This window comes from Onychostoma macrolepis, chromosome 15 (assembly GCF_012432095.1).
Source record: "Onychostoma macrolepis isolate SWU-2019 chromosome 15, ASM1243209v1, whole genome shotgun sequence".
NCBI lineage: Eukaryota > Metazoa > Chordata > Actinopteri > Cypriniformes > Cyprinidae > Onychostoma > Onychostoma macrolepis.
The window spans coordinates 8,440,687-8,454,612 of NC_081169.1; the positions used below are offsets into that span (position 1 = coordinate 8,440,687).

The 13,926-nt window shown below is 39.5% G+C and overlaps 1 protein-coding gene across 7 annotated transcripts in view; it reads left to right on the forward strand.

Annotated features, from left to right (window-relative positions):
- The first annotated feature begins 6,391 nt into the window (after window positions 1-6,391).
- The window catches only part of sacs (sacsin molecular chaperone), a 28,340-nt gene continuing 20,805 nt past the window's right edge, over window positions 6,392-13,926 (forward strand). For 2 of the 7 annotated variants that reach the window (XM_058799586.1, XM_058799588.1), the window contains exons 1-3: window positions 6,392-6,722; window positions 8,434-8,788; window positions 9,939-10,089. In XM_058799586.1, the coding sequence (XP_058655569.1) occupies window positions 8,766-8,788; window positions 9,939-10,089 (174 nt within the window). In that variant the 5' untranslated portion in view covers window positions 6,392-6,722; window positions 8,434-8,765. Of the gene's footprint in view, window positions 6,723-8,354; window positions 8,789-9,938; window positions 10,090-13,926 lie in introns of those variants that run through there. The other 5 variants (XM_058799592.1, XM_058799589.1, XM_058799587.1 and 2 more) reach the window with 5 other exon arrangements.

Sequence of the window (13,926 nt, forward strand, 5' to 3'; positions counted from 1 at the left end):
GTGAAGAGGAAATTTGCTCTTTTGTCTGCTATCACAGCAGTAAAATATTCAGGTACGCACTGCACCTGTAGGGCGGGACCCGTGGAGAACAAAACTCAGAGGTGTGGAGGATGAAAGCGAGCTGTTTTGAGGGAATTCCGGCCGAAGCGAGAACTACTCTCTTCCTCTTCCTCTCCGCAAAGTTTGCTTTGCTAGACCCAGTGCTCTGGCAATGAGAGCAGCCAGCCCCTGTGAACACAGCGTCAGAGTGGGCCAGGTCCAAATTGTCTAGTCCAAAGCTATCAATGATAAGAACCACTGATGACAGCATTCTCATTTAATCCGCCTAAAAAGATCAAACCGCTCACTAGATGAGGGGTACTGATGATCTTCACATGTAAACACACCGGCAGACCACACTGCATCCGCCTAAATGGATAAAAGCTATTCGTGCAGACGAGGGCGCTAATCCTCACATGTAAAACACACTGGCAGGATCAGAGCGCTGCAGGGGAGAGCGAAGCATACGCTGTGCTGACGTGTGATCACTCAAACCCGCGATCTTCACAGTTACTTCCTCCGAGGCAACTGGGAGGAGAGAACGGGAGGGGCGGTGCCGTCTTCATTGAAGAAGGCGAGCCGCGAGAAAGGCAGAGCAAGACACACATGCTCTCATAGTGAGAGTAGACTGTCTCGGAGCCTTCCACTCCGATCTGCCAAGAAGGATTAAGCCGTTCGATGTAATGAGGGGCGTTTTTTCCCTCACGTGTAAAACACGCCGGCGGATCAAAGTGCCGGGGGAGAGTGAGCAGGCAGGCTCATTGCTGGCGTAAGAGCACTCAAACCCGGTTGCTCAACTCCGTGACTTCACGAGGAGCGTCTCGCTGCAGCCTAAAAGATCCAGGGGGCGTGGTTGGATCCAGATCCAACTCCTCCCACCTTACATATACCTAAAAAATAGATGTGGATCCAACCATGCTCCCTGGATCTTGTGGACTGCAGCGAGCCCTACTTGGACTTCACCGTTTCCTTCTCCGAGCTTGCTGAAAGAAGAGAAAAGGGAGTGCGGACTGCCTTCATTGAGAAGACGATTCGCGAGTGGAGAATTAAGAGCGAGACTTATGCTTTCAAAGTGAAAGCAGCCTGTCTTATGCCGAGTTCACACTGCACGATTTTCAAACTCGTCGGATCGCTGTTGTTTTCACACTGCGTGACTATCTGGGGTAGCATTCAGTTGCTGCTGTGTTCACATTGCACGATGGATTGGCGACAGGGGCTTTCACATTGCACGATTTGCCTCCGATGTCGGGCATTTGTCGGCGATTTATCAAAACCTGTCGGCGAGTGAAAAATCGGGCTAAAATCGTGCAGTGTGAACTCGGCATTAGTGAGCGCAACGGGAGAAACGGGAGAGCAGGGCAGTCCGCGAGCGGAGAAAAGCGAGACTCATGCTCTCTGTGAGTGCGAGAGCATTCCATCTCAGTGAGTGCGCAGTCTCTGCTTGGGCGCTGCCCAGACAGGCGACGCACTCACTGCCCTTCTGCATCGTGCAGGGTTCCCTAGAATGACCTGTTCCCGCCACACTCGCGGCGCGACAATTGAAACCACGTCGGTAGGAAATTTGCTCTTTTTAGCACCAGATTTGCTCTTTTTTCGCTTGATGGATCAAGCGAAAATCGCTTTCATTGTAACATCTCTCACGGGACCCGCGCTGAAATGGGCGGAGACTATCCTCAACCAAGCCGGACCCGCTACTCACACCTTCGCCAATTTCATTCACCATTTCAAGGAAGTGTTCAGTAGTTCGCCGGGGGATTCTTCCGTGGGGGAGAAACTTTACCAACTTCGTCAAGGTACTCAGACCATTCACCAATATGCATTACAGTTTCGTACTCTAGCAGCGGCCAGCGGTTGGAACGAGCCCTCCCTTATTACAGCATTTCAACAGGGGCTCAATCCCCGCTTACGTATCCACTTGAGCTCGTATGATGACACATTCGGTTTAGAAAGATTCATTCAACTGGCCATTCGATGCTCAAATCGTCTACAATCGTGTTCCATGGACCCATCCTCAGCCATCGCATCTTCTCCTCCACGCCAACCAGAGATAAACAACCCTCCAGAACCAATGCAACCCGATTCCACTCGCCTATCCTTGCAAGAACGTCAAAGAAGGATCACCCAGCGATTGTGCCTGTACTGCGGAGACGATAAACACCGGATCCTGGAGTGTCCCCTCCGTCCTCGTCGAGCCTTGGTGAGTTCCGTACTCCCCTCATTCCACAAATTCAAACCTCTGTCCACCCATGCTCTGCTTACTGCCGGCTCTCATGTCCTTACAGTTACCGTCCTCCTCGACTCTGGTTCCGCGGGGAACTTCATCGCAGGGGACCTCCTCCAGCAGCTCCGACTCCCTACCTTGACCACGCCGACCGCCTATGCGGTACAATCCGTAACCGGTACACCCATCACAAGACGTTCCGTCCGCCGCAGTATTGGACCCATATGATTACAAATTGGGCAACTTCATCAAGAGGAGCTACATTTATTGGTTCTGGAGGGTTCCACTGTGTACATCATCTTGGGTCGCCCGTGGCTGGTGCAGCACAATCCCCATCTATCCTGGAGGACGGAGAGGTCCTAAAGTGGGGTGAGAATTGTTTTCCTCACTGCTTCCCCAACTTACCACAACCATCCCGACGTGTTCCAGCATCGATACCGGTCTACACCACCTCCATTGAGAGCCCTCGAGAGAAATTATCCATCGACATCCCTTCCTGTTATTCCCACTTTAGTGACGTCTTCTGTCCGAAAAGGGCTGCCCAGCTACAACCTCACCGGCCATGGGACTGTGCGATCGATCTCATTCCGGGTGAGCCTGTACCACGAAGAAGAATCTATCCATTGTCACCACCGGAGCAAAAGGCCATGGAGGAGTATATTGAGGAGGCTTTGCAACAAGGATACAATTCCATCTACCTCCCCTGCTGCTTCCAGCTTCTTCTTCGTCGCAAAAAAGGACGGCGGCCTACGACCCTGCATCGACTACAGAAAATTGAACGACATCACTGTTAAGTACCGGTATCCCCTTCCTCTTGTCCCAGCAGCATTGGAACAACTCCACGGCGCCACCATATTCACTAAACTGGACCTTCGCAGCGCGTATAATCTCATCCGAATCCGAGAGGGAGATGAATGGAAGACCGCCTTCGTAACTCCCACCGGCCACTACGAATACCTGGTTATGCCATATGGGCTAGTCAACGCCCCCTCTGTATTCCAGGGATTCATACACGAAGTGCTCCGGGAGTTCCTACATCGATTCGTAATTGTATATATAGATGACATCCTCATCTACTCCCGGAGCCTGGCCGACCATCGCCATCACGTTGCGGAGGTCTTTCAACAACTCCGACAATTCCAGCTCTACCTCAAAGCAGAGAAATGTCTATTCCACCAACCCTCCGTTCACTTTCTGGGATACATCATTGACCAGCGTGGCGTCCGCATGGACAAGGGGAAGGTGTCCAGCAGTCCAAAAGAAGTTCAATAAAGCGCATCCATCCATAATAAAAAAGTGCCTCACGCAGCTCTAGGGGTGATTAAAGGGCTCCTGTAGCAAATCGATGCGTTTTTGTAAGAAAAATATCCATATTTAAAAAAATTTAAATAGTTAGATTGCTCTAACTGTTGTATGCACAAGCTGTTCTGGGCGAATGACGTAGGACATATGCATAGCGCATGCGCCTGTGAGAATATGCTAGTCTTGTGAGAATCAAAACATTTGGTTACTTACTTTAGCAAAGGAAAACCAGTCTCCTCCTCTTGAGACTCCTCTCGACAGATAGCTTGGAAGAGCCAGGGCATTTTTTAATATAACTCCGATTGGATTTGTCTGAAAGAAGAAAGTCATACCTAGGATGCCTTGAGGGTGAGTAAATTATGGAGTAATTTTCATTTTTGGTTTAACAAGCTTTAATGGTTGATAAGCAACTTTAAAAGAATATGTCTACTACAGTAGCCTACTCGGAGAGTAGCCTATGCAATTTTGGACCCACACACAGCCATAGAAAAACTTGCTGCATCCAAAATCGATTACTTCCCAACTTTGTTACACACACAAAAAAATAAATAAATAAAATTATATATATATATATGTGTGTGTGACCCTGGACCACAAAACCAGTCTTAAGTCACTGGGGTATATTTGTAGCAATAGCCAAAAATACATTGTATGGGTCAAAATTATAGATTTTACTTTTATGCCAAAAATCATTAGTATATTAAGTAAAGATCATATTCCATGAAGATATTTTGTAAATTTACTACTGTAAATATATCAAAACGTCATTTTGATTAGTAATATACATTGGTAAGAATTCATTTGGACAACTTTAAAGGTGATCTTCGCAATATTTTGATTTGTTTGCACCCTCAGATTCCAGATTTTCAAATAGTTGTATCTCGGCCAAATATTGTCCTACCCTAATAAACCATAAGTCAATGGAAAGCTTATTTATTCCGCTTTCAGATGGTGTATAACTCTCGAAAAACTGACACTTAAGACTGGTTTTGTGGTCCAGGGTCACATATATATATACAGTCATGGCCAAAAATATCTGCAGCTTTGGTAAATATGATCAAAGAAGGCTGTGAAAATTAATCTACATTGTTAATCCTTTTGATCTTTAATTTAAGAAATTCACAAAAATCTAACCTTTCATTGGATAATAAGAATTTAAAATGGGGGAAAATATCATTATGAAATAAATGTTTTTCTCTCATACACACTGGCCACAATTAAAGGCACCCTTTTATTCAATACTTTTTGAAACCTCCATTTGCCAATTGAACAGCTCTAAATGTTCTCCTATAATGCCTGATGAGGTTAGAGAACACCTGACAAGAGATCAGAGTCCATTCCTTTATCCAGAATCACTCCAGACCCTTTAGATTCCCAGCTCCATGTTGGTGCTTCTTCTCTTCAGTTCACCCACTCATTTTCTATAGGGTTCAGGACAGAGGACTGGAATGGCCAGCAGAAGCTTGGTTTTGTGCTCAGTGACCCATTTTTGTATTGTTTTTGAGGTTTGTGTTTGGATTATTGTACGGTTGGAAGATCTAAACATGGCCCGTTATAATATTTCTAACAGAGTCAGTCACTTATTGATTTTTTATGTGTTGGTATTTGATAAAATCCATGATGCCATGTGTCTAAACAAGATGTCCAGGACCTCCAGCAGAAATATAGGCCCACAGCATCAAAAATACAGTATACTGTATTTCATTGTACACATGGGTGTTCACCAAACCCATCTTGAGTGTCTGCTGCTAAAAAGCTTATTTTTTAGTTTCATCTGACCATAGAAACAACATGCGGTGATGTAGGTGCTGTTTGACAATTTTTTTTTAAAAGGTTTTCTGACCCCGAGACTCAACTATTTTCTGCAATTCTCCAGCTGTGGTCCTTGGAAAGTCTTTAGCCACTCAAACTCTCCTTCTCACCGTGCATTAGGACAATATAGACACACGTCCTCTTCCAGGCAGTTTCGTAACATTTTATGTTCATTGGAATTTTTTAATTATTGCCCTGATGGTGGAAATGGGAATGTTCACTACTCTAGCTCTTTTCTTAAAGCCACTTCACTAATTTGTGAAGCTCAATTATCTTTTGCTGCACATCAGAAATATATTCTTTGTTTTTTGTCATTGTGATGGATGGAATTTGGGCTTTATTTTCCCTCCTATTTATATTTCTGTGAAACAGGAAGCCATGGCTGAATAATTTCATGTTCATCACCCTGGAGTGCTCAAAATTGTGAGTATGAATGGGAATATACTTCAGAGATATTTTACTCATAAGAATTTCTAGGGGTGCCAACAATTGTGTCCAACATTTTTTTTAAATAAAAGATCAAAAGGATTAACAATGCAGATTAATTTCCACAGCCTTTGATCATATTTACCAAGGGTGCCGATATTTTTGGCCATGACTGTATTATTTATTTATTTATTTATTTTTCAAATTTAAATTTTAAGTAGGCCTAAGTTTAAATTCAAATTGAAAACGAGATGATGCATCTCAAGGGGTTTATCCCAAATAATACATTTGTTGTATGCGATTTCGGATTTAACGCAAGTGGTGAGTCTTCATCCTTCATTGACTTACCTTGTGCATATCGATACCTACTGGACTGTTGTGAAATCATCATTATTTCTTAGGATTTCCCCTTTTTTTGCATCCGTTTTCTTTCCAGTGGTGTCCACAAAAATTCAGCAGTTCACCTAGACATACTAACAACTGTACAGCTATATCCCTCACAGCCGCAATCGTGGATAATTATATCTGCCTACCCTGATGAATGTGTTTACTGTAGCTTTAAGAGTGCAGGTTGCTCTAACAGCTGATGCCGTAACGAGACGGTGACTCGCGAAGAACTGCTAGAATTAGCATAGTGAAGACTGGGCATTAAGCTTTAAATGATCGTGCATGTGCCATAAACAATCCATACGAAAATAAACACAGCAGAATGCTGAAGGGATGCGTGTGAAGAACATGCTCAGTTCTGCAGATCGCACTGTCCCTCGACTGTCCTGCGAGGAACTGCCTACTGCAGCAGTGGATTTACAGAGGAAAACCTGCTGAGACCAGGGTTATTTTGGATTTGTTCAGTGTTACTGTAATCTACTTCACTTTGGGCGAGTTGCACCTGAATTTCAAAATAAGATCATTTTCACAAAAGGTGAGTTTTTTTGTTCATATATCACGGATGTATCAAATAGGCAACATTCAGTACAGCAATAATGCAACAAAATATGTATAGCTACTAATACAAGTTGTACGTTTATTTATGTTTATTAAATGTGATTTGTTTGCATTTTTTTTATCAAGGTTTAGTAGAAGGCAAATGTATTGGTGCAATGAGGTTATGACGTCATTTGGTACAGCCATTGTACTGCGTCATAATTCATTTCTTACAAAAAAATAAAGTAAATAATAATAGGCCTAATAATAATCTACTGCATGTGACTCTGATTTCAGATGCATTAAATGTTTAATTCCCAGATAATTCCCAATGTGCACATGCATTTTATTTCTTGGATATTAAACAAACTGTATGTTTCTTCAGTAATAATTATAATAATAAAAAGTTTTTAAAAGTTAGTGAAAGCATTTGTTTTATAATGTTCACAATTGTAAGCAGTGGGACAATTCATAGTTAAGTCACTCAGAGACTCAGTAAGTTGCAAACAATAATGTAACATAATTTCTATTTTTTTGTAACCAATTGGAAAAATACAATGTTTAAATTCTACAGTAGCCTATTAGAGTAAGATTGGGTAAGATGCCACCGGGAGCAAGATGACCCCACTCCTTGTTTCTTGTTTTTTTTTTTTTTCTTTTGACCAGGCACAAAATCTCATTTCAGCACTTTTGATGTATGGCTACGCTATTTTTAATTTTGTCATTTCATCTTAATATCAACATTTGCGAGATTTAATCAATCGTAAATTTGTGTTTCTGGAAAATAGTGATCTATGATATGTACAATATTGAATATCAAAGGTTTTTGTGTCTATTTGTTAATGAGGGATTTGGGGATACCTTAATGTTTTTGGATTTGTGGAGTAAAAGTGACGGTTCCTATTTTGAAGTAAAATTTTGAAAGTAAGAAATCTTTAATAGAGTTATTTCCATGAATTAGACGTAGGCTACATTTCAGACATCTTTGCTTTCATTAAACCTATAGTTTAATTCATTAAGTATTTGAGTATTATTATTATTATTTCTTTACAATGTGTTATTATTTGTGACCCTGGACCACAAAACCAGTCATAAGTAGCATGGGTATATTTGTAGCAATAGCCAAGAATACATTATATGGGTCAAAATGATCCATTTTTCTTTAATGCCAAAAAACATTAGGATATTAAGTAAAAATCATCTCCCATTAAGATATTTTGTAAATGTCCTAACGTAAATATATGAAAATGTAATTCTTGATTAGTATTATGCGTTGCTAAGGACTTCATTTGAACAACTTTAAAGGCGATTTTCTCAAAATTTTGATTTCTTTGCAGCCTCAGATTCCAGATTTTCAAATAGGCTTGTATCTCAGCCAAATGTTGTCCGATCCTAACAAACCTTATTTCAATGGAAAGCTTATTTATTCAGCTTTGAGATGTATAAATGGTCAGTTTTTAAAAAATTGACCCCTATGACTGGTTTTGTGGTCCAGGTCACATAATAGTTGCAGTGTAGTTCGAGTTTTCTGCCCATCAAGTGCATTACACTAGAGAACTACGACTCCCAGCATTCATAGCGCTCAGTCAGAGTCAAAAATCCGCAACTACACAAACACATGCAGCTTACACATTCATTGACACACTCTTAAGTAGGCGTTATCATGGAAGAAGCTGCGTTTGTGACATTCTATCGCTTTTTTCTTCCAGAATCCTTCTTTTAAAACACTGCGACAAAGCGTGACATCTATGGGACAAACCGTTGGCTTAACACCACGAGCCGTTTATTAAACCGCATCGATACCTCGCAGGAATAGGAGGAGGAGGCGGGTCCAAGAGCAAAACACGGCCACACGACGCTTATAGCGCACAGGATGGGATGATTCTTTGAGACTGAGACCAAAAGGGTCAGAGTAAATCAATGAATTCCCAATGCGGAGGATTTTCTCCGGAAGATAACGGTACGGCATAGCGTAATGCTCCATGCGGAGTGATCGATGAATGTCTGCAAACGAGAATAACCGCAGTTTGGCTGAAAAGCAATGGCAACCGGTCACGACCCGTGGTAAGTTAAGATGAATTAGTATAAGTTAGTTACCGGTTTGATGTTGTTTATGACTAAAATGGGACCGTTAACAATCTAAACTATACGAAATCCTATTATACACAACAAACTAATTTAACCAGTTAAACTTCTTATCTAATAAACTGGTAGCATGTGAATTGTCACTAGATAGTGTGCAATGTGCATGGTCCATATTATGCCCCACCCTAGCACACAAATAGGATGATACATCAGTGAACCTGTGGGACTTTCATTGGTTGCCTGACAACAGGTCAAGATCTAAACCTAGAGTTATATGTCACTATTGTTCTTGTAGCTACTATTAGTACAATGTCATAATGTGTCAGCTTGGCAAAATACATATTCCTCCAAGCTGTGGCTTTTAGAAGACATACTGATGTCTGCATTTGGATACAGCTCAAACTTGATAGCCCCTATTAGGTGTAATTTGATTTTTAACTGCAGAGGTGACGTGGCAGGCATGCATTTCTGTTAGGGTTTGTTGTGCACGAAAGTATCATCAGTCAAGGCCATAAAAAAAACAAAAGCATCCTTGAAGACAAAATGTTTCTTCTCAGTGAAAGAAGAAAAATAAAGAGATCTTTGTAATCTTGTGTTGTTTGTCTCACCCACTTTGCCTTAAGACAGAAACTATTGAGATATTGGAATGATTTTTTTTTTTTTTTTTTGTAATTTAGTAATTATTACTAAAGAATATTATCAGATGCAAGTTATACTGTATGGACGTCCAGGTCATATTTCATTTTGAAAATGAAGCTAGGACCATTAAAATTGTATGCATTGTAACATTGACTTTATAATTTTCATTAGATTATCATTACTGTAATATTACAGGCATTATGAATATTTGCACGATATAAAGAATTTACATTTAAAATAATTATACTTTCATATTACAGATAGATATTTTTTACTGTAATAAGAACTGTACTTTATTTTCATGACGACAGTGTCACAATGCAAAACCTCTTAGTCCTAAAAATAAAATACATTTTCTTAACAAGAAAATTAAAATTCTTTCTCTTTGTTTTCTTTGATGCTGAGATGAAACATGACCTGAACATGTTCTTTTAAGGCTTCCTGAGATTCAAGCCTGTGAATAGTTAAAGGTTTTGCTTTGTGATTTTAGGTTGCCGTGGGTGATAGTCTGTCATGACTATCTAGGCAAGAGGGTCTTCCAGGTTCCCCCATCTACAGTGATCAGGTACATCAAGACCCTGATCTACCAAGAAACAGATTATCCTGTGTCTCAGCAGCAGCTGTTTCATAATGGAAAACTGGTGAGCTGTAAACTGTTGTACCATTTTTCAGGATATATTTTATATACAGTTCAAAAGACATCAGTAATGATCTGTTAGGGGGGTTGTCTGAAGTGAGTCTCTAAATGAAGAACATCACCTCACATTGCCTTCCCCATGTGATCAGAATCAATCCCCTGAAATACACAGGTTTATAATCCGCCCAAAGAAACTGATTTAGAAACGGGGCAGAGGCCAGATTGTTTAAATGTGCTCTATTGTGTTGTAATCGGTGTGCAGCCCAGTGTAAGAGCTCATGATAGTTTCCAGTGTTTTGCAGTGTATACACAGCCAAATCCACGGTGATGTTTGTGCTCGTACACAGCACAGATCACAAGAAATTGCACATAAATAAAATCTATTAGCATTTTCTTTTATGTTGCGGTTTTTACTTTTCAGTTCACTAGATGAAATTGGAATTAAACATTTTTTCATTCTTGATTTTTAACAGAGTTGAGCTTTCCCATGCAAGGCTCAGACATGTTCTGTGTGGTTAAGTTGCAGTTGTGGTGTGCAGTTTCCCATCTTCTCAGATCTATGTTATGAAGGATGCACCACAGTCTGTCATATTGCACTGTACAGCATCATTCCACCATTGCAGACACCTCTTGCCACTTCAGAATGGCAAAAGTGCATCTGGATATATAGGAGGTCAAATAATGTTTATTTGATGAAATGCTGCTATCATGATCCATATATCACATATATATCTATCACATCTATATATAGTAATCTTAAACAAACATCTCACTTATTTAATATTGCAAAAAGTATATATATATATTATTTTGGTCACACTTTATATTAGGTGGCCTATGTACTTACATCGAAAAATAAATACAATGTACTTATGTGTTCATATTGTATTGCAAAACACTTTTGCTGCTTTGAGGTGGGATACGGGTAAGGTTAGGGACAGGTTAGGGTGGTATGGGTAGGTTTAAGGGTGGGTTAAGGTGTAAGGGATGGGTCAACAGTGTAATTATGAATGTAATTACAGAAATTAATTACAGATGTAACTACATATAGGTATTTTTAAAAATATAAGTACAATGTAAAAACATGTATGTACACAATAAGTGCATTGTACCAAATAATTAATTTAAATGTAAGTACATAGTAGTTAAGGCCACCTAATATAAAGTGGGACCATTATTTTAATATGACAAAAACAATTTTGTAGTAATTTCTGGTGCAAAATCAATTTAATTTTGGGCGGATACTGACAGCGTGTGGGAGGCTCAGTAATAGTAGCCAGTCATCTGAGAGAATTTAGTCACATGAAAAGTGTCATCAGTTTTTTGATGCACATCTAGGAATTTTTTATACCCATTTTGGAAAGGTTTTGGTATTCCTATCCAGTATTTTTTTTTTTTATGTGATATTCCAGAATTTTCTTTAAAATATGTGGATGGAAACCTGGCTAACATCTTGCTGTAGTTATGTTCAGCTATGTTCAGCCTTATTAAACTGGATTTCAGGTGAAGAGGTGCAACTGCTTAGTGAAATTACCCATTGGATTCCAAACATATAGTCATATTGATCATAAAGATCGCATTAAGTCTCTTGTAAATGTAAGCAGCACAATCCAAATAATCTTGGGGTTAAAATAAATAGTTTTTTTACTTTTCCTGTGACCAGGTCAGGCCTCAGAGCCTTTCTTTTAAGCTTGAAGCGGGAAGCGTCCCTGAACGACGAGAGCAGGTGGGAGATTATTTCTCTAACCTAAGTATGTCAGACTCAGAAAATAGCCTGGAGAAAGGCAGCTCTCATATCTCAGCTAACATTCATACATACAATCCCAGAGGACCGGACCGCACGGTCTGCCCCAAATTACTTTAGAGGTGTGCCAGTGTTATGGGTTAGTTGAGATATATCTTTGCATACAGTCATGACCACTAATCTTGGCATCAGTCCAGCGTCTCTAATAAGTTTAGGAATTTTTGCTTTTGGTAATTCTTCATGGATATGCCGTGACAAGTTGGTTTCTTCCAAATCTCCTCCTAAGGCATTCTGTCCTTTTCTTTTTCTTATCCAAGGAAGATGAACTGTAATGTGATACATTTGATACATGACCCATTGTTCTTTTAGTACCTTGAGGGACTAGTTGCCCATATTATGTTATCACAAACTACCTTTAACAAAAAAAATCTGATAAAGAGATGTCTTACACAATTGTCAGATATAACATGATGAACACAATGAATAAACACTACTCCCTGTCCAAATCAGGCTGGATCTATGGGGTTGCTAAGCACCTTCAAACAAAAGCAAGAGCACTACTAGTTGAAGCTGTAATAACAGCATATTCGGCATATTGGCATATTCGGTCCAGTGTGATCCACTATTTGTGTTTGAGCTCTGGAGAGCTTCAAATGTTTTGGTTTACAACATGTTTCTGCAGCATTTTTGTAGCCAATCACAGACATATCTGTTGATTTTCGTAATCGCAATGGCCAGTCAGAGGCATTTAAGTTAGAATCCAGTCAACACTCAAAACACCAGTGCCTGATCCTGATTTTACCCCAAAGGTGATTACATTGACTGACAGATCTTCTTTACAATACTACAATATTGTTTAATGTTTGATGTTTTAACCTTCAGAAAATATCAATTAATGTCTTTTTAATGATATATCAATTTTACATGACTGAAATGGTCAATATATACATTTTTATGTTTAAAATTAGCTGGTGATTAGCAAGCTTACCAATTAATCCAATAGGTTAACATCTTTCATACACCCTAATATTTAATAAAAGGATAATATACGGATCCCTGCACATGAGATGCGAAATATACATATAGTTTATAAGGAATTGATTTCCATCACTTATTAATTCTTGGGCATGTTGTACTACGTTTCCTTTTTTAATAAATTTATTTATTTTTGTCATTTTGTCTTGGGTTCTGTACTAAAAAAACACGTTTGATTGATTATTTAACAAAATTTGTGTGCTGGTTTGTCAGTTATTAAAATATTTTGATTATATTGACAAAATTTTGAATATTATATAATAATATATTATAATATTGAATAAAACTGGCTTTCTTACACTAAATCATATTGTCTTGTTCACAGATATGGGTAGTTGACAGCTGGGTTTCCATCACCCTGTTTTAATGCGCATATTGAAGTATTGCATGAGAAACGAGTGATGGAAACGCCATATTCGAATAAAAATCCCTTAATTCGCAAAAAAGTTTTTACGCTCACTTTTAATGCTCGCATTTTGCGACTAAATTCCTCCAAGCGCATCAAAAAAGTCATGTGACTTTGCGCTATGAGACGGAATAGCTTGATTAGCAGCGGACCGATCTCATTCACAGCATCTGAAATGTTGTTATGGTCGTTCTGAAATGCCTGAGCAAAGTCTGTCATCAAAGTATTTTTGTATAATTGTCTTACACGACTGTGTTCCCAAACAGAAGCATTCACCTCCGAAAGCAATGACAGCATTTATTGTTTCGTCTGCTCGCTGAGGCGCAAGTAATTTTTCATATATGAAAATTATTATATTCAGTAGCTTATCCTAGTTTTCTATAGGCTATTTAGTGCCAGTTTACCAAGAAGTGATGATTTTGTTCTCTTTGACTCGTTGGATGGAAACCGTGCTTGTTCGCAAATGTTTTATGCGATATTTAAATTTTGCGCATAAGTTAAATTCGCAACTTTGTATGGAAACCCGGCATAGAACGTGTCCATACATGTTCCATTGTAAGACACTGCTAAAACTAATTGAAATTTCATGTCAACCTGCCAAATTTCTAAATGTCCTAAAAAACAAGATAATTTTACCCTTAAAGCCCACAGCTCTG